Source organism: Branchiostoma floridae, chromosome 15 (assembly GCF_000003815.2).
Source record: "Branchiostoma floridae strain S238N-H82 chromosome 15, Bfl_VNyyK, whole genome shotgun sequence".
NCBI lineage: Eukaryota > Metazoa > Chordata > Leptocardii > Amphioxiformes > Branchiostomatidae > Branchiostoma > Branchiostoma floridae.
Genome location: NC_049993.1, coordinates 11,251,123 through 11,275,402, shown reverse-complemented (window position 1 = coordinate 11,275,402; position 24,280 = coordinate 11,251,123). Strand labels below are relative to the sequence as shown.

General features: G+C 41.2%; 2 protein-coding genes across 4 annotated transcripts; one reads left to right on the top strand and one right to left on the bottom strand.

Moving 5' to 3' along the window:
* The first annotated feature begins 975 nt into the window (after positions 1-975).
* On the top strand, positions 976-15,971 carry LOC118432252. Of its 2 annotated transcripts, none has more exons than XM_035843782.1 (8): positions 976-1,454; positions 3,168-3,229; positions 5,157-5,198; positions 7,517-8,871; positions 10,484-10,591; positions 10,993-11,192; positions 12,444-12,536; positions 15,375-15,971. In XM_035843782.1, exons 1-8 carry the CDS (start codon positions 1,378-1,380, stop codon positions 15,418-15,420), a joined length of 1,983 nt encoding a protein of 660 aa, XP_035699675.1. In that variant the 5' UTR covers positions 976-1,377; the 3' UTR covers positions 15,421-15,971. The 2 variants fall into 2 exon arrangements, with proteins under 2 accessions (XP_035699675.1, XP_035699674.1); XM_035843781.1 differs by lacking the exon at positions 15,375-15,971 and adding an exon at positions 12,838-13,155 and having other exon boundaries at positions 978-1,454.
* LOC118432253 (cytochrome P450 1A1-like) lies at positions 15,684-23,075 on the bottom strand. 2 transcript variants are annotated; one of them, XM_035843784.1, is made up of 11 exons: positions 22,760-23,075; positions 21,949-22,091; positions 20,320-20,493; positions 20,149-20,242; positions 19,620-19,778; positions 19,067-19,188; positions 18,599-18,685; positions 18,279-18,404; positions 17,639-17,878; positions 17,226-17,385; positions 15,684-16,858 (listed from the first exon to the last, which is right to left on the bottom strand). In XM_035843784.1, exons 2-11 carry the CDS (start codon positions 22,088-22,090, stop codon positions 16,663-16,665), a joined length of 1,500 nt encoding a protein of 499 aa, XP_035699677.1. In that variant the 5' UTR covers position 22,091; positions 22,760-23,075; the 3' UTR covers positions 15,684-16,662. The 2 variants fall into 2 exon arrangements, with proteins under 2 accessions (XP_035699677.1, XP_035699676.1); XM_035843783.1 differs by having other exon boundaries at positions 22,633-23,074.
* Between the last annotated feature and the right edge of the window lie 1,205 nt (positions 23,076-24,280).

Genomic DNA, 24,280 nt, shown 5'->3' with positions numbered 1-24,280 from the left:
TGTCCAAAGTTGAACTCCATATATTTGCATAAAAACTTGACCAAACTGGGTGTCCCTTTAGGTCAACTGAAGTAGGTAGCTGGAAGACCCTCGTTCAATCCTGGATTGGGAGTCTCTGAAACAACAAGGAATTTTGCTGTATGCCCAAGGACGTTTTCTATAATATATAACGTCCTTGATATGCCCAAAGCCAATACAAGGGCCTTAACGATCGAACACGACCAAACGCTTTCAACAAGTCGGCTAAACGGGCTTTGCAATTAGATGATAGGTTGCCTCGCGGGACGTGTAGCCGGGATATGTGGGAATTCCAATAAAGGTTACGGACTGAGTTTGGTACTGTGTTTAAACTATGGATCTATGACCGGAATCACCGCAGTAACGGGGTTGAAGATCGGAATTTGGAGGTATCATTGTCAAAAAAGTGCCATGTTGCTATGGCAATATGTTTAAAAGTCATCTTAAGTTGTTGGCATCCTAAGAGCCCCTACACCCCCATCTTGAAGTACTAACTATCGAAATGCCTTCTTCATTTGATCTTGAAGGTACTTTTTTCACTCCACTGAACTAACTTCATAATGTATGGTACACCCGTGTCAAGCACCGTAATTCAGTAAATTGCACCAATTTTCACTTCCCTCAGGCTTTCGTGTGTGATGGAGTAGAAGAAACAAATCTTGTCATGTCTTCATTAGTAGTTTGACAACTTTCCCATCAAATGTTTTATATCTACTGTCTTCTACATTCTTCATCAATAATGCAAAAAGGAAACGTGAAAATTCTTCCTTTATGATTATATTTGAAACGTCGCATTGTTTCTATCAAATTTCAAAGCATCTAAAAAACACTAAATAGGGACGTCACCACTTATCTCTGTACCAGGGCATGAATACAATGTACCGAAAGAGACAAAAGACTGAGAGACACTTCATTGGGTTTAGTCCATTACGGCCAGGTAAAGTAGCCGGGCGGTGTGTACCCCGACACCAGCCGCCCGTAACCAATATTTGCCGTATCCCCTGACAGCGGGGACACACGGGGGGTCACGGGGCCGCCTCTGATCGGCGACTCGTCAATGGGAAACGTCCATCACCCTCATTTGAATGTCAGACCTGGACAAGTATGGGGACAGGCTACAGTACAGGTACACAGGACGCCTGAACAATATGAGGAAATTACTGATTCATACGTGTATAAGGGGTGGACTGTTCGCGTAGGTGCGTAATGTGTAGGTCCTTTGATACGTGTGCGGGTTCGGAGTGACGGCATTTGTGAGTTTTGCGGCGGGCACATACAGGTGGAAGGACGGGCTATGGCAGCGAGGTGTGGAGGTAGCCGGCACTGACTCCCCTGTGTCCGGGTCACAACGGTGTATCAATGGCCAGGTTCGGTACCGCCAGGCAAGAGGACAAACCAACAGCAGGGAAGAAGGCGTCTGAGAGGGCGAAGCACAGGTAAGTCGTTCCACCTGTCGGCCAGGTATTTACACGATACAGGCCTGGGGAAAGTTGCACGGCTGGGCGACCCTACAGGTGATTTGTGTAATAGGTGATATGTTTTATATCATAATAACCATAAGTAGTCATTGTTCCATCAACTACCACTTCGGTCTGGTCATTATGTTCTAAATAGGTCAATAAATGTGAGTAGGAAGTGATCTTTGTTGACTTTCGTAATCCACAGAGATTCCATTACCGACACGAAAGTTTTGTGTTTTCGTCCAATTTTGAGCTTTAACTATCTTTCGAGGTTTATACATGTATTTCACCACAATACTAGTGATTGAATGCTGTAAGGTATATGAGCCATCGTTGCATATTTGAATCTCTAAGACGGTTATCACTTGACCTCTGCTACCGTACACAGCTTTAGTGTTGAATGTTACCGAAGCGAAAAGTTACGACGTATAGTCTATTCATGTCAGGCAGCGTTTCTTCATGCTGTTTTCAGTGACATGAATTTCCTGTACATGTGTTCTCTTCATATTAGACATATCTATTAGCTAAGGTTGTATTTGATAAGAAACATGCCTAGACAAGGGATAATAAAACTAGGTTTTCTGATAATCGTTGCCCTTTAGATAATCATTAATAAATGATTTTCAATGTTGAGTATATAATGAGACCACTGATTGAACAAATATGAAGGCCTCAACGTTGCCAAGTTTCAACGTTCGTTCTCCTAAATGTAACCAGGACTGAAAAAAATCACAACACAGTAACGCTAAATGTTTTGCTGCACTCTCGCGTTAGTCACAGCTAAAATATGTGGAAAATCAAAACAGCAAGTCAAAAGTCAAATCTAAGCCCATTAGTTGTCTTAAAGTCGTTAAAACGACTTTAAGAAAACATTGCAAGCCCAATAAAACTCGGAGGTTTAACTTCATAAGGCTCAAATCACAACAAGAAAGGTCTCCAAGTCCTTAAGAAGCTTGTCGTGGCCTCAAGAAGCTTTACTAAGAACTGGTGGGACAATACAGGCCAAAGTTTTCCCCTCTTTATTTACCCAACCGTGCCATAGCCTGGAGTGGCGCCCACAGCAAATAAGGGGGGTTGGCAAGACTCTGTTATGACTACAATTATAACAAAGTTTGCGCCTTGGTTAACACCTGGGTAAAACGGACATGACGAATGTATGATCAATGTCGGTCTGACAGAAAACCGGCCTGCCCTCAGAACAGTTTGTCAAATACCCTTCTAATGTGTCTCAATGGCTGTCGGAGAAAAACATATTTATCAAGGCTTAATGGACTAATTAAGCAGTTATTAGGCAGATCCCAGCAAGATCCCTTTGATGGGGTATTGTACTAGATTCCACGCTGATTTGAGTCCCCAAGTCCCTCGATCCATTCATTTCTCGTTAAAAGATTAGTGTTATTGTCCCTAGTTACAGTACATGAAAGCGACTTTGACATTGAACCCAAGTATGTGATTTTCAACGGTACAGGTAGACATGAATCGTACCATTGTAGAAGGCCCTGTAAAGAATGTGCTTCGGTACACGTCGCACCAATACGTTTGTACTTGTTTGCTAAGCACACTCAAGAATGTGGCTTCCTTGTTTACTCATGGAACGAAGCAAACCATAATGAGTATAATAATTCATTCACAAGCGTTAATCATGCCCTAGTGGTGTTGTAATTGCTTTATTCATTGCTTTATTTTCAGGGCTTCTCAGCCGTTTGAGAAATTCTCGGGATGGGACGTCAGTACAGACTTTGACGACCTGAGTAAGTTTTCAGTTACATAAATATTATATAGGCGTGGTAACGAAGTATGCCTAACCCTACAATTTCATACACATTACAATACACATTTTATAGTTAAATGCAACTCTTTCCTAAGAACACGACTGAAAACTCCACCCCAAAACTGACCTAATTCCAGCCTTAACTGTGGTGTTATGGTGTGGCTATACTGGCATCGATTCCCTGCCACCTAGAGTGAGGTGTTATTGTTGACATTACACACACACGCTGTTAGTTTTGCAACAGAAAACCAGAGTCCACCGCCTTAGATACCCACAGAAGAAAGGCCTTCTGAGGACACTCCAGTAGAGTTGTCAGCGTGAGACAAGAGAAACGGCACAAAACAAGTCCTGAACACAAAGACAGACCGTCGTCCAGCGAGAAAAACACCTACAGGAACTAGCTGCCCAAAACAAACCCGTGTAGTAAAAAATGTTGAAACAATTTTGCTCTGGGCTTGTTCACGTTCATCAGAACAAAAGGGGGAGCTTAAACGGTTACAGAATATGGCAAATCACAAACAAACGCTACAATGGTGCCGTGGTCGGCAAAACAACATGGATACTTCCCTCCAAGAGAGAACAAAAGACTCGCCATAGTTGTCACAGAACAAGTATGCCGTTTGTTGTCATGGGAAGGTGCAAAGTCGTGTTCATGGCACGCCTGTTGTACTTGAACATGGCTTTGTCTGAACCTTGAATTGTCGTTGAATGAATCTATATTGGCGGACACCAGCAGAGATTATATGCATATTCTAGGCTGCCATATAACAAAGCATTGCACCAAGTTACACCTTACTTGCCCGTCGTCACCTTTCCTCAAGCATACGCAGATGCGCACCTTAAGATACGCTCTGATTCCCGTGTTTGGTTCTTGCCAAAATAAAGTTGTACCGTCGACAGATATGTAACTATGGAGTGTAATTGTCTGAGAAATATGGTGTAATTTTACCACTCCACTTACTTGTAATGGTTTTATTTCACTGCTGATCTATTACCATGACACATACATGTGGCCCTGACGGAACCCGATTTTCGATGTACGTACAAACTAGAAATTGTGTAAAATATCTTTATTGTTCTCAAACAAAATCATTTTTCAAATTGACCGTTTTCAATGGCATCGAAGTTAATTTTCAGATATGTCTGTTTGCTCTCTATGTACGAGGTCAAAATATTCATTTTCAATAAGAGCTGGTAAGAATTTAGCACAGCGTCGTGTTTTTTCCTCATTGTTTTTTTTGTGCTGTGCATACATGTTTGTACACGGTGATGTGTAGTCAATCATGCAACTACTTAGTAACTACGTCACATAACGGTTACAAATCCGTCCATAATCCCCAATCTCAGAGTCCAGTAGGGTCGTGCGTGTATACACTTCACGAACAATTGGGCACATTCTACTGTATCCTGTCTTATAAACCTGTTCTTACTGATGATAAACTGCCCCTATTGAAAAGTTTTAATCCCATTGGTGACATACCTTTCCTGTTAACAATGCACCAAGAGACTTCCAACTTTATCTGTAACATTTTTTAATCATGGGTCTTACCAAGTAATTACCCTATACTGCCAATTAGGTAGGTATTTGTACAAATGTTTTGGGGGTCCCGGGACAACACATACCTGCTTATTTGTAATTTTTTGTCTTGAGTGTGTACAGGCTTTACTGGCTTTAGAAACAAATCCACGCCATGTCCTGATAGAACAGCAGTTTGTGATTTTCGTTTGTTTTAAAGATACTATTACATGTTAGACTTAAAGGCTATGAAAGCCTACGATACTTAACTGGTTTTAGAAACAAATCCACGCCAATTCCGTTTGTTTTCGTTTGTTTTAAAGATACTATTACATGTTAGACTTAAAGCTTATGATTCTATCTATAGATAACTGTTTCCTTTATCTTCCAGGTTTAGACGTATGGGCGAAACAAACCTCACAGAACAGACCGAGTAAGTAAAATCCGTTATGCTAATGAGGCACCACCTGTTAATTTGAATGGAAGGCATCGATGACGTACCTTAGTCCTTCATATTTCTGTAACCTTGAACAAAGACAATAGCACATCTGGATGATATGTTTGGCGGACTAATGACGTAGACGTAGTGTAGTGGCCTAAGGTAGAATTGACAATGGTCTTTTACTCAAACAACTGGCATCTGTTTAGAACACCTGTTAGATACAATCAATGTACTGTGTGGGAAAGAAATACCAAGAAATTTCTTGATAATGTTGCTATGACGACGCTATAAATATTCCGTACCGTGTGATCACAGGCGCTATTGTGTTTTCTTAATCTTTTCTCTGACCACAATAACTAATTCAAGGCTAGTCTGCAAATTCGAAATATGGAATAACTCTCTGTAACCCGAAACGATATTACGTCATTTGGGTTCAAGAGGAACTACGGGTAGTTGATTGAATAATACCACCCGTGCTGTTTCATAGGGTGTTTCTCAAGCCCCCTTCACCATATTCACTGGTTAGCTAGAATGAAATTGTGAGACCCAGAGACACAGAAAAATCATCTCTTTGCCAAAAGTGCGGTTAAAGAGTGGGTAAACGCTTTGTTCCGGTAACGTAATGAAAAATTGACATACGGAAGAGTGACATTTTCATCAGTGCTTGTACCATAAACACCCGTTAGTTTTCAGACAAACAAAACACTTCATTACGTTGTTTTGACTTATTTGTAAAACCTAAAAAGAAAACAGTGCTGTTATTCAAAAATGTAAACAATGTTACTCATATAACATTACATTGAATTCGGGATACAGTATATATCACTAACACATCTTTAATCTTTTCGAGGAACTGTAGATATCATATATTCTGTATTATGTGTAGTATTTATGTCGTTGACAAATTCACCTCTCTTAGTAAGGTGGGAAACAATTTCCCTTCTTGTTGGGCATTTCAACTACTCCACAGTTCTTTTTTATGCTTTAGAAAGACGTTTCCGCTAATCACTCTTTTGTGACTACTCACACCACAGTCTAAAATCACTGGCAAAACAAGGTGGGACATACAGTTGTACCTGTGCGTGCTCGCTGTAAGGGAACCTGCCATGTTTGTGTACGGTTCGCTTGTCGTCATTTTCTATTCACCATGTTTTCCTTTCAACCAACACATTTTGTTGTTTGGTACAAACAGTCCGCCTTGGATCGGGTGAAAGTTTTCCCAACTCTTGCCTCTCTTTTAAGAAACTCTGCAACGCGAGTCCCTCATGGCTATCCCTGTGTAGATCCTTATTCTTGCAATAAAGATACAGATATGGGTATTACATAGTAAAACAACGTGGGTAAATCTAAAGCCATACCCTAGACAAGTAAACATGGCGGTAACGGGACTCATTTCTCTAGTTCCAAGTGACCTTGATCCGATGAAACAGGCCTTGTCACGCTGGTTTGCGAGAGAAATACGCCAGGAACGCCCCGCCATTGTGTTTGTGACAAAGCTGGGGGTAGCGAGGGGGGTTAAGGAGTTTTTAATCGGCACTACAAGTCGTCAGTGTGAGTAGAGGAACCGGTCAGTGAGAACCAATTACGCTAATTGGTGTTGTCCGGACCTTCTCGTTACAAATACTGATATAGGAGAACGGTTTTTATTGGTCAGGATAGAAGGGCTTGTCAATAACTTCCATCACCCACATACGTCGTCGGGAATATAGAAATAGTCATTACCGTGTATCTCTCTTGTGTCAGATATGTCATATAGGCCCTTGATATCAGCCTTTGCCATTAATCGTAAACAATTTACCACGGAAGCGTTCCCTTACCAGGATGAAGGCTCCTTCTCCTTTCTCTGAAGTTCTGAACTTGTTGACTGTCGTTTATAGGTGTACAATATCAACATGAAGCAACGCAACCAAAAGTCACATTTCCATGATATTTTATTTTTGCTCACGATGTTTCATAAACCTCTTATTATCAGATGATCAATGAAATTGTATTCCAAAGAGGTACCTATTTCTTACTCAGAAAAGTATTCCTGTCGAAAACCGTTATATCTCCTTTCACGTGTGATAACGGTCAGCACAAACGTATCAGATTACTTCCTCAAATCATAGTCATTTTTTTTTCCGTGGAGAACAAACATACGAATTCTCTTACAAGTGAACTATGACATAGCTCCCCTATATCTCATGTTTTTCACTAGACCATAGGTTTGCATATAAGACAGCAAATGCGTACAAGTACAATTGATGGAAAAAACAAGGATATGAAAATGACCTGTCTGTATCTAACTTACTCATCGTTCCACCTTCCAGATAACAGCCGGAGAAATGAGAAGATCCCTTCCAAGTACCTGTGCAGGACAGAGACGAGATGTTCGGGTCTGCAGAGTCCCGGGGAGTTCTCCATAGTAACGCTCGCGGAGGAACTGAAGGAGGACACACAACTTGTTACTAACCATGACGCAGGGCATAGAGATGACTTCACAATCCAGAAACGTGCAATAGAGAAGGAGCTCGTAGCGCAAAAGTCTGACCGTCAGAACACTCAAACTATTAAGTTATCAGCAAAGAACGAAAATTCACATTTCAGGCAAACCCAAAATGGGTCGACAAGAAACGAACATCTAGATGAGTTAAGAGGCTCAAAATCTATCAATTCTGCCACATTTTCCAAACTGTTGAGCATATCATCAAGCAGAAATCATGACAGTGGTCATGTTTCTAGAGAACCCAACGGTCATCTTGCCGAAAATGTAAACGATGAGCAGGCAGCAATAGAAGCCTTGAAGATTCAAAATGGGAAGACGTCCACTCAGGAAACCAAAGCTTCAAAGTCGCCTGTGGAAAAAGTGTCGCTTCCCTCTGTAAGATTCACCTACACGAAGGCAAAGGATCCAAAACAGAGGCCCGAATCTGGCATTTCTTTCTCCTCGTCTACAACGGAGCAAACAGAGGGGTCAGGATCGTCGTTCTCAACACTGCGGACGATAGAATCATCAGACGGCTCAAAGTCGTTGAGTTCCCGGTCCGATGCCGTGACAACCACGGGGTCCAGTTCCGAGGAAAGCGGGACTTCCAAGCGGTCCCCGGGCCCCGAGCTCCCGCCTGTCAACCCCTCCCCGAGCCCTACCCTAATGACATTCCCGAGTGACGGCATCGCCAAGTTCTTCACTTCGTGGGCTCGGAGCTTTGCAGAGAGCGTGAGTAATGATGATGACCAAGACTTGCCGACGGACATTTTTGCCAGGTACAGCAGAAATAAGAGAGCCACATTCAAGCCCAGACCTCACAACAGCGCCCGCGAAAATGTCTCTAATCTTCAACATTTGAAAGACTCTCGGACATCAAGAAGTGCGCCAAGTTTAAGTACAGCAGAAGATGCTGAGGAGACTTCTAAGGATGGAGGGAGAGATTCTAAGTTTGGGGATGGAGCCGTAAGTCCCAGCAACTACCCAATCAGAGACGTGTTGCCTGATGGGATATCTGTACAGCGAGGCCTGCCGGGAAGGAAACTAAAGGCCCCGGATGTGTCCGGAACTCCAACAAAGATTTCTCTACAACAGGGTTGGCGGGAGGACGACCTGACCGGCTGGAGCACACCTCCTATGTACCAGGGTGACGTCATTATAGTCAAAGACGGGATAGACCTCGAGAAATTAAGAGATCAGGTTAGTGTTTAGATGCTCACCCTTTGGAATGCGTTACAGAAAATTCTTAAAAGATCTTAAGATAAGTTCGGACATAGTTCTTATCAACACATTTCTTTAAAATGTTTCAACAATAGGACTATCAGACTAGAGTTCGGGGACCTCATACCTCCATGAAATATTTATTGCTTTTTTGTGGATGGTATGTATGTTTATAGTCGGTTGTATTTGAGAGTAATGGTTATAAATGTTATGGGAAAGTAGTGGTGTATTTATTTAATGACACAGAGGATGTCCATCTGATTAGTAATTATTAAAATGTGACACTTAATTGTGTAATGTGCGTTTAAGAGGTCGACGGCATATGGTAGCGTGGTGTTCCTTAAGCTTGATGTTTGGCATTTAAACTGTCTAAGGTTGTCAGCATTATTGAGGTTCGACTATGTGCCTCAGAGCGGTGTGGTGGGAGGAAGTTGGGAAACTCAGAAAGAAGAAGGGATGTGGCCAACTTTAGTCAGATGGTGATTTGATTTTCCAACAATATGTCATAACATCAGCTGTTCACACGGTACAAAAACGAGATGCACACTTTCCTCTGATAGCCCTACACCAACTGTAAGATGAATACTTGACGCCAACCCCGTCTGCTAAAAAACAAGTACCATTGGCTACGAAAGAGACAACTAACAACTGTCCCTTATCGTAACGAAATCAGAACATCTGTATCGCCCATAAAACTTCTGACACCCAACCCATCTAAGATGAGAGGACCTAATGGCATTTTAATCACCATGTCACTCAAATCAGCAGTACAGTATGTGAGACATCCATACCTGTTAAGCATTACCGTCAAATGTACCTCAACTTCTTCAATTATACTTACGCTTCACATCTCCATGATATGCTAAGCAGACATAAATAAAACTAATTATCATATTTAAAAAAACTCGGGGTTCCCCAAACAGCTGTCATACAAATCACCTCACTATCTGCTTGGAGCTAAGCCCATTAACAAACACTTAAAGCACGATGCCTGTTCCAATATATCGCAGATATAGGGGTGATTTCTGATATTATTACATCGATTATAACGACAGATCGAGCTTTCATCACACCCCACCAACACAACAAGTATGAAACCAATCCATCCAGCCGTTCTTGAGCAACTGTTAGCTGCTGGCTACATGGCCCACGGGTGATTAATTACCTGACCTACATACGTCACCGGGACATGCCTGTTCCAATATTTCGCAGATATAGGGGTGATTTCTGATATTATTACATCGATTATAACGACAGATACGGCTCCCAAAATCTCATCGATTCGAGCTTTCATCACACCCCACCAACACAACAAGTATGAAACCAATCCATCCAGCCGTTCTTGAGTAATCATCTACACAGACAGAGACACATAACAGAAAATGTAACCTCCATTCCATGACATTTCATGGAGGTAATTAGTTCTATTTATGTACGTTTATAGATAAATTGATCATGTCATAACGTTATATTGCTAACAAGTTCACGTTGCAAGACTTTTTAAAGCGTATGTTGATTCCAACTTTGTCTCTGTCAATGCCGTAGTGATTGTCTCATATCTAACTCGATGAGATATATCTTGTTTCTACAGAATACGAACGGACCTCCGGCATTTCGCCCTCACCATTTGAAAACGCCACTGCAGAGAGCGCGGGACATCGTGCAAAGGAGGCTGGGTAATCCTGCCACACAAGCGGAGGTGGGTATACGTCACTTACAGTGTCAATGTTTTAATTATAAACTTGTAATTGTGCAATTGAAAGTAATTGAGTATTTGCTGTTTCAATGTAGTTTATAGTAGAGTGAATTCATTCCTCAGCTAACCGCAGTCATCCCCCAAGTAAGACATCTGGAGCCGTAACGTTTCAGTATATAAGATTAACTTTTACTCATCCTTTCGGCTAATATTAATGTAGTTTGAGGGACGGTTCAATGTTTTAAGTGAATTCCTAGAGGATTGTCATGCTTGATTTCCTAGACTGATGATTTTCTTGCTTGATTTTAGAAAAGGATCTAAATTGTGAAGTAGGGTTTAATAAGAGAAATATCTAACCTTTTCGTCTTAAAAGCAGACGATAACAATTACATTTTTGTTTCTAGATCAGCACTTCCCCTACTGCGAGTCCTCCCCGCCGATGGAAGAGCTCGTACTCCAACATGTACGAACCGACCAAACAGCGGAGTGGGGACCTCAGGACACAGTCCGAGCAGAGCCCGAGGGCACACAGCAAACACGCCCTCGGGCAACATGACGTTTGTGACCCGGGGCAAAGGGTGAACTCGAGACCCAGTCGGGACGGGTAAGGAGTTTTTGTCAGTAGTGTAGAAAGAATAAGATGATTTAGACCATTGTTTAGACCATGTCAAAAAGTCAGCCCACCAAGCAGCTCCCCCAGACGTCTGAGGTTATATTGCACAGTTAGGGAATCCACACACCTTACAGCATTTTGAAAGGAAATTTGGATTTATTGTGTATAAACAGACAATATCACTGTTACATTAGCTCAACGCCTTCTTGTTTCACAAAGTAGGATTGAAATTTGGACGTGGTAGCCCTTTAAAAAGTGAAAACTTACAGTGAATGTACACTCGACCACATCTTTTGGTAAAATGCGAAGGATATATGTCACTTATGATCAAATATTCCATGCTTATATTTGCGAAATATTTCAAATGTCGTTATTAAATAATTTCAGATGGTCATCTTTTCGAAAACAAAGTGAAACAGACTCCAAAACTTTAACCCCCTTTCGAGCCTTTCACGATTTCCCCATTCCCTAAAAGACCGAAATTTGGCAATTTGGCGGTCGCCATTCCAACTTTTGTGGTCGCGGCCGGGATCGGTACTGCAGCTTGGGCTCTAGTGGGGTATGTCCTCCCGGCATGCAATGATGTAAAACTATACAGGCCATCAGTCTTAAAGCGAATAAACGCTCGCAAACAGGTCTAGATGTTTTCATTGTCATTTTGAATGACTTTAAGGCTTTTAAAAACGCGGATTGGGTTGGTTTTAGGGGCGGTGCGAGGCGACGGCGTAACGCCGCTGCTGTCATTTGCAGCGCCACCTACATTCATGTACATATCACTTCTCGTGCGTTATAAGTAGGTTTGGGTACATGTGGACAACATTACCTCTTTTTACAACTTTGCCTTTGGCCTTTTCCTAACTGCGCATGGTTTTATCTGATAAATATCTGGGTATAAGACCACAAGGTGATGTACTGCTAGTAGTAGTGCATCGTGACATTCCTACCCATTACCGTATGCCTAACAACTTTATGCTGACATGATATTGTTAGATTTATCTGCTGGGATTAAACGTTAAGTCTCTGTTACCTACGTGCGTAAGATAATCAGAGAATGTCAGATGTATCCGTCAACATCTCACTCATTTTACATGTACATTTTCCGCTTCGTATCATCTAAAATCTTTGCAAATATCTATATGATGATGATTCCATCATTACCAGTACGAAAGTTCCGCTTCTTAATGAATTAACAACTGTTTTTCTTCTCAAAAATATAATGTTCACTTTTGCTGCCGTTCCCAGGGTGCATCAGAAAGCTGGGAATCCTCCTCCATTGCGGGACCGGCACGAACTGGCATCACGTGACCCCTGGAACTACGTCATGCAATATATGGGGTAAGAACTGAGCTTTTCATTTATGATGGACTCTTATAAACGTTTCAGGATATAATACCGGCTATTCCAGTTGTATTTGATTAAGATAACCCTTTTGATGTGTGTGTACATTCTTTAATATGTTCGTCATACAAAGGTGTTTCTATCAAATAACTAGAGGAAAGCGATATTTGGTTGATGACCTTTTCTTGATTATATTGTTGTTTGTATTACAAGTGTTGGTGTTGTTGGAAATCGCTGTCATACAGATGACCTATAACCTCCTTTTCCATCTTTATCTAAACTTTCTTTCATTTTTCAGGCGTGTGCCAGCCGTCAAGACCTCCTCCAACGTTCTCAGACACTGAACTTACCGCCTTGATCTTACACGGAGTTTAGAATCGTCTAGTAGAGTTTATGCATATATTACGACTGTGGACTGTTTTCATATCTGTATGAATAGGCCGCAATAAAACTTGTTGTGCAGTACTAGATCATATAACGTTACATAGAAAGTTACATAAAGTGTATGTATAGTAAATGAACAATGTTAGATGTAGACAGTACAGAATGTCATAATTGACGTGAAATTAATTGGGTGCTACAATTTGCAAACATAATAAACTCTTGCTGCCTAATCCCAGATATTGGTGCCTTTTAATTCAATGTTATGGCAATTAAATAATGTATGGAGTTGACATTTGTAGACCACAGTTACTTTTACTGGAGTCTTGCTAAATGTCGACACTTGATTCAAAGGCCTGCTACAGTAAAGTGTGCATTTGCCCCAGGTGAACGATTTATGGAAATATTTGGTAATTATGAAAGGTATCATCAGAGATAAATGAAACCAGAATAGAGCGAAAATAGGCCGTACGTACATACACGTATACTATACCGCCTTCTTCAAGCCTCGAAGGTACCCCATGCCTCAGATCGGCCGACTACAGAACTTATTGATTCACCTGTGATGAAACCCTGGTCGCTAGGTGGTCAGGACATGCCTCAGGTTAAAGTATACGCACATGAAAGAAGGGGGCCTTAAACCTCATAATCACCCATTTAGTTTCACAAATCGAAAAATGAGCAAATCTGGGAATGAGAGATGCTTCGTTAGCAATATGCGAGTCTTTTCGGAACAAACACTAGAAAACGGGGGCGAGTTATCGCTTTTTCAATTTTAGAAAAAGGACTATTCAAACAGGTTTGTGCTTCCCTGTATTCACAGTATAATTCAGTCAGTCGGGACAGTCAGTCGAGACGGTTAAGGTGTTTTTGTCCAGTGTTGTAGAAATGATAAGTCCTAGATAATGTAGACACTGACAAAAATTCAGCCATTAAAACAACTCCCCCAGACGTCTAAGGTTATATTGCACAGTTCGGAAATCTACGCAACTTGCAGCATTTTCGAAGAAAAATTGGATTTATTGTATAAAACAGACAATATCACTGTAATATTAGCTCACAACTTATTATTTCACAAATTAGGATTGAAATTCGGATGAGATAGCCCACCAGAGAGTGAATACGTTCATCGAATGTACACTAGGCAACTTCAATCGGCAAAATGCGAAGGAAATATGTCATTTATTATCTGATATTCCACGTTTATATTTGTGAAATGTTTCAAATATTGTCTTTACATTACTTCAGATGGTCACTTGTTCAAAAACAAAGCAATACAGGCCTCAAAACTTGAACCCCTTTTCGAGCCTTTCACGATTTCCCCATTCCCGAAAAGACCGAAATTTTGCAATTTGGCGGTTGCCTTTCCAACTTTTGTGGTCGCGGTCGGGAACGGTACTGCAGGTTGGGCTCTCGTGGGGTATGTCCTCGCGACACGGAATAATGTAAAACTATACAGGCCATCAGTCTTAAAGCCAATGAACACCCGAAAACAGGTCTAGATGTTTTCATAGTCATTTAGAATGACTTTTAGGCTTTTATAAACGCGAGTTGGGTTGGTGTAAGGGGCGTCGAGAGGGGCCGGTGTAACGCCGCTGCTGTCCTTGGAAGCGCCGCCTACATTCATGTACATATCACTTACTGTGCGTAACGACTAGGTTTAGGATAAATGTTAACAACATTACCGTTTTTGGACAACTTTGGCCTTTCCCTATCATAACTGCTTATACATGTGTAGTTTTATTTGATAGATATCTGGGTACCCGACCCCAAGGTGATATACTTGTAGTAGCATTGGCCATTGCATCTTGGCATTTCTACCGCCTTATGTTGACATGATACTGTTAGCTTTAGCTACTGAGATTAAACGTTACGTTTCAGTAGTCTACGTTTGTAAGATAACCAGAGAATGTAGGCGCATTCGTCAATGTTTATTTCAGTTATGTGACATACTCGCTACGTACCATCTAAAATATTTCCACATTACTATATATGACGATTTCATCATTACCTGTACGAAAGTCCCGCAGCTTATTGAATTAACAACTATTTTTGTCCTCAAAAATTTTATGTTCTCTTTAAATTTGCTGCCGTTCCCAGGGTGCATCAGAAAGTTGGACCCCTGGAACTACGTCGTGCAATATATGGGGTAAAACCTCAGCTTTTCATTTATGATGGACCTTTTTGTGATAAACGTTTTAGGACATACTCTCGATCGGCTGTTCCAATTGTGTATGATGAAGATCATCCTTTTAATATGTGTATGCCTTCTTCTGTTCGTCATGCAAAGGCGTTTCTATCAGAACTACAGAAACGACATTTCGGGTTTTTCTAGATTGTTTCATTGTTTGTATTGCAAGTTTTGGTGCTATTGGAAATCGCTGTCATAAAGATAACCTACATGTATATACTCATTGTCCATCTTTATCTAAACCTACTATTTCGATTTTCCAGGCGTGCGCCAGCCGTCAAGACCTCATCCAGCGCTCTCAGACACTGAACTTACCGCCTTGATCTTACACGGAGTTTAGAATCGTCCAGTAGATTTTATGCATATATAAATATTACGACTGTGGATTGTTTCCATATCTGTATGATAGATGTTGTGTGATAGGGGATGAGTTTCCACTAATTCAAATTTCGAAAAAGGACCTCGTCCTGCTGGCAATTTTTCCCTGTGCTGGGCTTTTTAGACCTTTAACCTTGAGTAAAAACAGGATTTGGTAGGGTAATAACGCAATAAAGCAAGTTATCTTCATAAACTTTTGTATTGTAATACCTGAATCTCATACAGTCTTACTATCAACACTACAACTTACCTAACACATTCTAACAAAATCAGAGCTACACATGTAACAAAGAAATTTACCAACGTATCACTGCAGATGATGATGATTTCTGACTTGGTACTGTCCTTGGTGCTGAACAGGCTGTTCAAAAGAAAATTGTAAGCAGCCATTATAATAGTATTACACACGTCTTCCTATGACTTCAGAACAAATGAAACAAGCTTTTTGTATGATACCACAGACACTATTATTTGTTCTTTTTTTAGAAATGTACAATGACCATGATAAAGCAATCAATGTAGTATAACACCAAATTCCCTTACTGACTTCGTACTACTATATAACATCTCTCTTTCTATTAAGATAAAAATAAGATATAAAATCTTTCTCTGGTCGAGAAATAAATTATTCATAATTCAATATTTACAGTTTATGCTAATTAATTCCGATCCAAGGCAATATTAGTTACAGAATATAAGAAAGCTCATCACATCTTGTCTTTACTACACTTAAATATAGCTTTTTAAAACAACTACGTAATTCTATGTAGTCTAAGTTCCAAAAACAACAGCATTTCCCATCTCAACTTTCTTCTTACAACCAAACCTTAAGGAGTATTGAATGCCATCTTGTCTTTACACTTTAAGCCAATCCTATATATCTTCTATGACTTTTCCTTGATGAAATGTTCATATGTTGTATTAAAAATTTGTTAAGACACTTTAGAAGAGATTCTTAAAGCATCAACGATTAGGAGTGTCAAGCATGATTTTTGATACTCTGTAGTGTCAAAGTTGTAAATTCCCTTACATTTCACAAAGTTGTTGAATGCTGATACTCTTTTGCTGACTATTTGATTAAGTTACAGCAGTGTGCCAGATAGCATTTTACAACATCCAGAAGATTAAGGTTACTGTGTTAAAACCATTCACTTCCTGGGTCACTGAATCTATTTACTTCCTGCGGGTCATCACCACCTTGTAGGGAGAAGCCAGACTGAAGAGGCCGGCACCCTTGGGATCCGGGGTGAGGTCAGGTGGCCCCTCCCCCTCCGGCAGGCTGAACTTGAACTTCTGCACCAGTCCCCCCAGCATGAGGAACATGTCAGCCCTGGCCATGGGTTCACCTGGACAGGCTCGCCGACCAGCACTGCAGCCGTTTCCAAAAATAAAAAAAAGTTTTCAACCATACTGTAAATTGTACAAAGCAACTGTAAAATACTAGTAAGCAAAGATATGCCATAGGATGCCAAAAAGTATTGTAAAACGTCTACTAATGTCATAGAATGGCAATTACAAGGTCATAGAAGAAGATGTGAAAAAAAAAGGATCTATTGTTCAGCTTTCCTGACCACTTAAATTTCATAGTGAAGGCAACTTTTTGGGGGCCAAACTGTTTTTTATTCACTCGCTCGCATCAGTTTTGGGGTTTCTAGAGGATGTCATCCATATAATCAAATCAACATGGCATAAGTGTCATATTGGAGCAAATTTGAAATAAACCTCTACTTGCCTACCTGAAAGGCAGGAGTGCAGATGGTTTAGGTAAGACTTTCCCATCGTCATCCAGGAAGCGTTCAGGGCGGAACACTTCAGGATCACCCCAGATCACGGGATTACGCACAACGTTCCACAGGTTGGGCATTACCCAGGTGCCTTTGGGGATCTTGTAGCCCCCTGTGGGAAAGAAAGGATAGTTTAGTACTGCCATGTCCTGTTTCTGACTAAACTAAGTAGTGTTCTAACTAAAAACTAAACTGTGTTCTAATGCAATTTTAATTTTTTAACTGAACTTAAAAGCACTTTCATGATTTGACTTTTGTAAATGAGTAGATTCAACCTAACCCTATGAATACCAGATTGGACAATTTTGATAAAATGTATCTCCTATGTGTTTATTGATAGCAACAGCAACAAACAGAGCTCTTACTCAGGGAAGTGTCCACAGTTGTAGTGTGAGGAACAGCTATCGGGGCCACAATCCCAAACCGCAGAATCTCGTTGATTGTAGCATCCATGTATGGCAGGGCAGTGCGGTCCGACAGTGCAGGCTGCCTGTGCTGTTCCACGATGCTGTCCAGTTCAGCTGCCAGCTTCTCCTGTACCTCAGGGTGTGCAGCCAGGAGTAGGAGGGACCAGCGCATGGTTTGCACCAGTGTGTCAATAGCTCCTGTAATAATTCAAGACGTAATGTACTGTACACAAGGCTATCATCTCACATACCGGGATTGACCTCAATGCATGGACTTCAATTATAGTAGATTCAAATACACATGACATGTGACATTCCCTGCATGGTACACATAGTAAAATATATTAAAGAAAGGCTAGACACTAGAAATCCCTCCAATCATTATAAAAGACCATTCTCATCGAATACTATGCACTCTTATCACATCTATTAGATTACTACAATTAAAGCTAAGGCTAAAGAGAATTAAGTAATTAAGGGGAGAGAAGGCTCTAGGGACCTGACAGGTGTAAGATGTGTGTGGTATGTGGGGTGAGGGGAAGAGAGTTGCTAGAAGCCTCAGATGATAAGTCAAGCTAAACTGATCTAGTCCACTCACCAGCAAGGATATCTACAACAGTCTGTCGGATGTGTGTATCAGTCAGAGAGCTGATGTCCTTGTCTCCTCCCTCCTCTGCCTCCTTCTGAAGCTTGATGAAGTGATCTGTGATGTCACGCAGGTTCTCTGCGGAGCAAAGTGAAAAAGTGCAAAAGAATATTTTGAAACCAATGGCCATCTGACTTGAAGAAATAGCAAGTTCTGCAGCTCTACATGACTGTCCAAGGTGCCAAATGTTTAACGTAATCTTCTCCCTTCTGCCTTAAACACTACTATAACCAATAGAGAAAAACAGACTTCAGTAGACTCATTAAGGTTACCTGGATCAAAGGTCTGCAAGTGCTGGTCCAGTTGACGCTTGAAGTACTCCAGGAAGGTACCAAACATTTTAGTGAGGGTTGTCTTGGCTGAAGGAGAACAGAACACTTTAAGTTCGTCAGAATTCAACAACCCCAACTTTCAAGCCAGTCATGCCACATACCCCATTTACCAGCTGACTTCATCTATCTCTTAGCATAACTATATGACTGTTGGGACACCACAGTTGATCTGACAACCAGTTTTCTCCACCCTTCTTGGTTTTCTGTTTTCAATGTGGTATCATCCCTGTCCATTATTATCATTCTCTCTTGTTTTCCTCTTTCCTCCTCCCTGGACGGTTCCTTGCATGATACTGTTAGCTGATAATAAGATGGAACTGACAAGTTAACATGTGGACAGATTTATTCTGACTGTAATATAACTGAAATTATTGAATTATGAAATTGGAAAATACATGAAAAACTCACTTGGTGTTGGTATGAAGCTGAGAGATGGATAGATATCAGCCAGCATCCCCTGGGAACCAATCTCCAGGAAGTCTTGGCTGATCTTTAACAAGTTCTGAAAATCTGGGTCTTCCATCTTATACCTGCCAAGACATTCATGTAAGAAACAACAGAAAAGCTTGTAACATCCTCCAATGGTTCAGCACCGTTTTTTGATTGCATTTATCACTGTGATTTTGCTTGTGAATATGAACGCTAAAATTAGGAACAGAAATTTTTATTCTTGATATTTTGGACTGCTGAGATAGCACATAAGGCACAGTGATCCAAGAAGATTAAATGCAAGTGCAGTCCAGTTCTTTCATGATAATAGGATATAATACATTCTGTTGTGTGTAATGCGTTTTTTTAAAAGTCTATGATTCGGTCATATGATAGAATCTTGTTCTAATGTTGGAAAAAAGATACAAATCATTGGCCATTTCATCATTTCTATACTATTTGACAAATTTGGCATGCTCAATGTGAGAATGATTAGGAATAAGCGATACAGGTAAAATCTATTTGACTGTACCTGTAACCAAAGCTAGCTGAACAGGACACATTGCAGACCAGTTTGAAAATGTGTCCTTCTACATCCACAGGTTTCCCCTCCAGACTGGAGAACTCAGCAATGATGTCATTCAGAGCTCCCTGGACATGGTCTTCTAAGGCATGCCCTGTGGCGTAAGCTCTGGAAAGAGGAACTGCAGTTTCTTGATCTGGTTTCAACAACTGATTGACATGTTTGATCAGACCCTTGTAGTACCCTGTGGTACACAGGTCCGCAAGTTTCCTTGCTACTCCAGTAGCAGGGTATACTTCTTCAGGGAGGAGTTGCCACATTGCTGCCCTTGAACATGCTCAAAGCACCTCCTGAAACACGGGACCTCCATCTTCAATAATAAGCCATTAATTCTATACTGATACTTTGGGTGGTCCCTGATGAGGCTGGTGCAATCTGCAAAATACCTCAAATCCCATTGTGTTAGATATTACAGTTTGGGATCTGCTAAAACAGTTGAACTTTCATTTTCTAGAGCAGACATGCCCAACAGTCTTACCTAATAGCACCAGTGAAAAGTTTCCTCTGTAGCTTCCATGTTGGGGTGAAGTCACCCTGGGCAATGTTCTTCCTACCTTCTGACATCAAGTCACCTGAAATGGGACAGAAGAAGGTATTAATGTCACTAAAATCATGAGTCTGAATCTTGTCACAGTACAGTGGCATGTACCTGTCACAGTTTGGGTCCTGCCTGCGAAGTCTGCCCCTTTCTTCACCAGAGCCTCCCTGATGACCTCCAGACTGTTGAGCACCACCACGTCCCTCATGCCCAGCTTCAGGCTGAACACGTCCCCGTACTTCTTACCCAGCTCGATAAACGTCAGGTAGAACTGGCCTCCAAACACTGGGTATCACAAAAGAACGGAAATGTCATGATCAATACAGAAATGCGGACAAAAAATTTGATTTGATTTCCTCACTTCACTCAGGTGAAAATGAATACCTAGCTTTGTTTAGGGCTTGCTAATTGGACATTCCCGTGTTTGAGGAGAGCCACACATTGAGCATGTTAAAGAACCCACCACACTTATAAAAAAGAGTAGAGGTTCTTCCCGGAGTGAGTAGTTAAAAACCTACTGTCCTTTGGCCATACCTGGGGTAGTTACTGTCGTGTTAGTATAGTTAGCGCATGTTGGCAGCCTTCCAGACCTTTGCTTTTTAGCCCCTTATACATCTGGGTTTTCACACAACCATAAGGACTGTAGTCATGAATTTCAAAATTACAGATTCCTCTCTACAAGTAAAAAAAAGCAACCCAGTGAGTCGGTTATTCTTTCTGCTTGATGAAAACTTAAGACCTTTATCTGCCAACAAAGATAAACTTCTATTACTTCAATTTGTGGTTGAACCTCTGTGGTATAATACACTCACAGATACAGAAGGTGTGTTAAGTGTGTGTTATTCAGCACCAGGGACAGGAATGGTCAAGTGTGTGCTATTCAGCATCAGGGGCTGGAATGGTGAAGTGTGTCTTATTCAGTACAATGGACAGGGATGGTAAAGTGTGTGTTATTCAGTACCATGGACAGGAATGGTGAAGTGTGTGTTATTCAGTACCACTGACAGGAATGGTAAAGTGTGTTATTGAGTACCACTGACAGGAATGGTGAAGTGTGTGTTATTCAGCACCAGGGACAGGAATGGTGAAGTGTGTGTTATTCAGTACCACTGACAGGAATGGTAAAGTGTGTGTTATTGAGTACCACTGACAGGAATGGTGAAGTGTGTGTTATTCAGCACCAGGGACAGGAATGGTGAAGTGTGTGTTATTCAGTACCACTGACAGGAATGGTGAAGTGTGTGTTATTCAGTACCAGGGACAGGAATGGTGAAGTGTGTGTTATTCAGTACCACTGACAGGAATGGTGAAGTGTGTGTTATTCAGCACCAGGGACAGGAATGGTGAAGTGTGTGTTATTCAGTACCACTGACAGGAATGGTGAAGTGTGTGTTATTCAGCACCAGGGACAGGAATGGTGAAGTGTGTGTTATTCAGTACCACTGACAGGAATGGTAAAGTGTGTGTTATTGAGTACCAGGGACAGGAATGGTGAAGTGTGTGTTATTCAGTACCACTGACAGGAATGGTGAAGTGTGTGTTATTCAGTACCACTGACAGGAATGGTTAAGTGTGTGTTATTGAGTACAAGGGACAGGAATGGTGAAGTGTGTGTTATTCAGTACCAGAGACAGGAATGGGAAAGTGTGTGTTATTCAGCACCAAGGACAGGGATGGTAAAGTACATGTCCCTAACACTTGTCCATAGGTGCAGATACAGAAACAATTCTGGGTGCTTACAGAAGAGGTTGCCGATGATTGGCCAGAAGAAGGGTCCAGGTGGCATCCTCCAGCGCTTGATGATGTCCAGCACCCAGCTGACCAACACCAGGGTGGTCAAGCTGACCAGCACGGTCATCAACCACATGGTCCAACTGGCCATTCTGGAAAACAGGACCAAACAGAAATATAATGGTTTCTACAATCAGCTTAAAACTTGTTGCATGTTAAAAACACTATGATGAAAATGATGACAGTCAAGCCATCAGTTACTAGTATTTAGCACTTGTGTAACGTTAACAAAAATGGCAAGAAGCAACAACTTTGCACTGTATATGTAGCATACCATCTGCAATGTGTAGTTTAATGTTGTGGTAAAATTGGACTTGTGCAAGTATTTCTAATGGGTTACAGCCTGCACAAGTCCAATATTGAGTTGGGCATAGAATTGTATTTTTTTACTGATGATTGATCGTTCAGGTAGTAAAGTGCCAAGCAAATCTTGAGTGGTGCACATTAGATGCAGTTTTTCTGCATACCTCCACTGGTCAAGTTTAAACATTTAAAACTGCCTGTACCTGTGTAGGTATGCAGAAGAAATGGATTTCAAGCCCTGCAGTTGGCGAAGGACGAGGTAAACAGTAAGCAAAACTCCCACTCTATATTCTACCACGTAAATATTAGTCGCTGCGAAAAGAATCATACCTCCTGTGCTCTTTTTCTTTCGCTTTGTTGAGTTGAATTCAGACACGATGCCTGTGACGTTGACACGCAGCTTACGTTTACTGGCGCTGCTGACCCAGCCCTGTACCTGGACTATTTAATAATTTACCTGCCGCGCGCTTTCCTGTCGACACAGCAATGTCACTAGCAGCCACATTATCCCATTCATGAGTCGCCTGATCAAACATCAACAAACAAATATTATGGCAAAGTTCGCGCGCACTCTCTCAGCAGTCACCTGTAACCTCAATCCACCTGGACCTCATACTAAATAATGTCGCGGTATGTCAGTTATCCAAATAATCTGTACGTGTCAACGAGGACCCCTAGCGATTCTAATTATTTTTGTCACTGCAGGATACGTTTCGTTAACCTGTTTGCCATCCTCCGTAGTAATCGCCGGCTCAATCTTTTCGCTTGCTAACCACAGTCATAAACTGTACTCCCTGGACAGCTAACTTCTCTGGCATGTTAAATGTTGATTTGGCCTATTTCTACTATTTTCCACCAACCTGTAGGTAGACTGACCAAGCAGTCGGCTGGGCCATGCGCATTAATACGTCGATTGGGCAAACTCCACAATCTTATTCGATGTGAAAGCCGACTGAAGTTATACCACTACGCAGGAAATATTCCAGCCTCGTTGGCTTTCACGCCAAGGTGTTTATAAATGGTGCACAAATGCGGTAATCATACAGCAAGAAGGTGAATAGGTTGAAGATTTCGGTCGCACTCATTTGTATCGCGGATAAAAACTGTGTTGTGCGGTCTGAATGTGATATCAACGCTGATTGGTCGTGTGAATGTACATTCAGATAATTTCTATCGATATTACTGTACATCAAACAATGCTATATGTTGATTGGTCCACTAAAATTAATTGACCAATCGGTGTGCAGCTACCATGAGACCCTATGACACTCTAAATACGCGCTCAAATACGATATACGCACTCAAAGGCCAACTTATCATACCACCACACATTAAATTTGGCTTCAACTTAACTGTAAACGCGAAAGTGTTTACAAAATGGTCGTAATTTTTCAGCAATAAGGTACGTTTGTTGAAGACTTCATTCGCACTATTTTTTGCCGCGGATAAAAACTGTGCTGTGCGGCCTGAAGGTGATATTGACACTGATTGGTCGCGTAAGTGGACATTCAGATAATTCTATTGATATCACTGTACATCAAGCAATGTTATATGCTGATTGGTTAGCTAAGATTGATTGACCAATCAATGCGCAGCTACTGTCACAAGCTGTATTCAATCTGCAGCATTTATTTCATTGACTGCTAGGGGTCGCTCATAGATAATCAATGTAAAATCCTATTGGCAATATTACTTTTATGTCGTTCTTTTTTTTTTATTCGCTTTAGGCCATGTTGATTTGATTATATGGATGACATCCGCGCTCGCACCAATTTTCGGCCGTTTCCAAAAAAAGAAAAATTTCGACCACACAATAAATTGTGCAAAGCAGCTGTAAAACGAGCACAAATATTCCCTAGATTTAAAAAAAGTATCAGAAAACAGATAACTAATCATAGTCTAATGCTATAGAATGCCAAAATAAATCTTAAGTCAAAGAATAAGATGTGAAAGGGCAGAAAGAAAAAAATCTACTGTT

Excerpts from the sequence above, each read along its gene's own strand:
- LOC118432252 (XM_035843782.1), top strand. The coding sequence starts at position 1,378 with ATGGCCAGGTTCGGTACCGCCAGGCAAGAGGACAAACCAACAGCAGGG. Across the intron at positions 1,455-3,167 it reads TCTGAGAGGGCGAAGCACAG|GGCTTCTCAGCCGTTTGAGA; the intron begins GTAAGTCGTTCC and ends CTTTATTTTCAG. Across the intron at positions 5,199-7,516 it reads AACCTCACAGAACAGACCGA|ATAACAGCCGGAGAAATGAG; the intron begins GTAAGTAAAATC and ends TCCACCTTCCAG.
- LOC118432253 (XM_035843784.1), bottom strand. The coding sequence starts at position 22,090 with ATGGCCAGTTGGACCATGTGGTTGATGACCGTGCTGGTCAGCTTGACC. Across the intron at positions 18,686-19,066 it reads CAGCTTCATACCAACACCAA|CCAAGACAACCCTCACTAAA; the intron begins GTGAGTTTTTCA and ends GTTCTCCTTCAG. Across the intron at positions 17,879-18,278 it reads TGTTGTAGATATCCTTGCTG|GAGCTATTGACACACTGGTG; the intron begins GTGAGTGGACTA and ends GAATTATTACAG.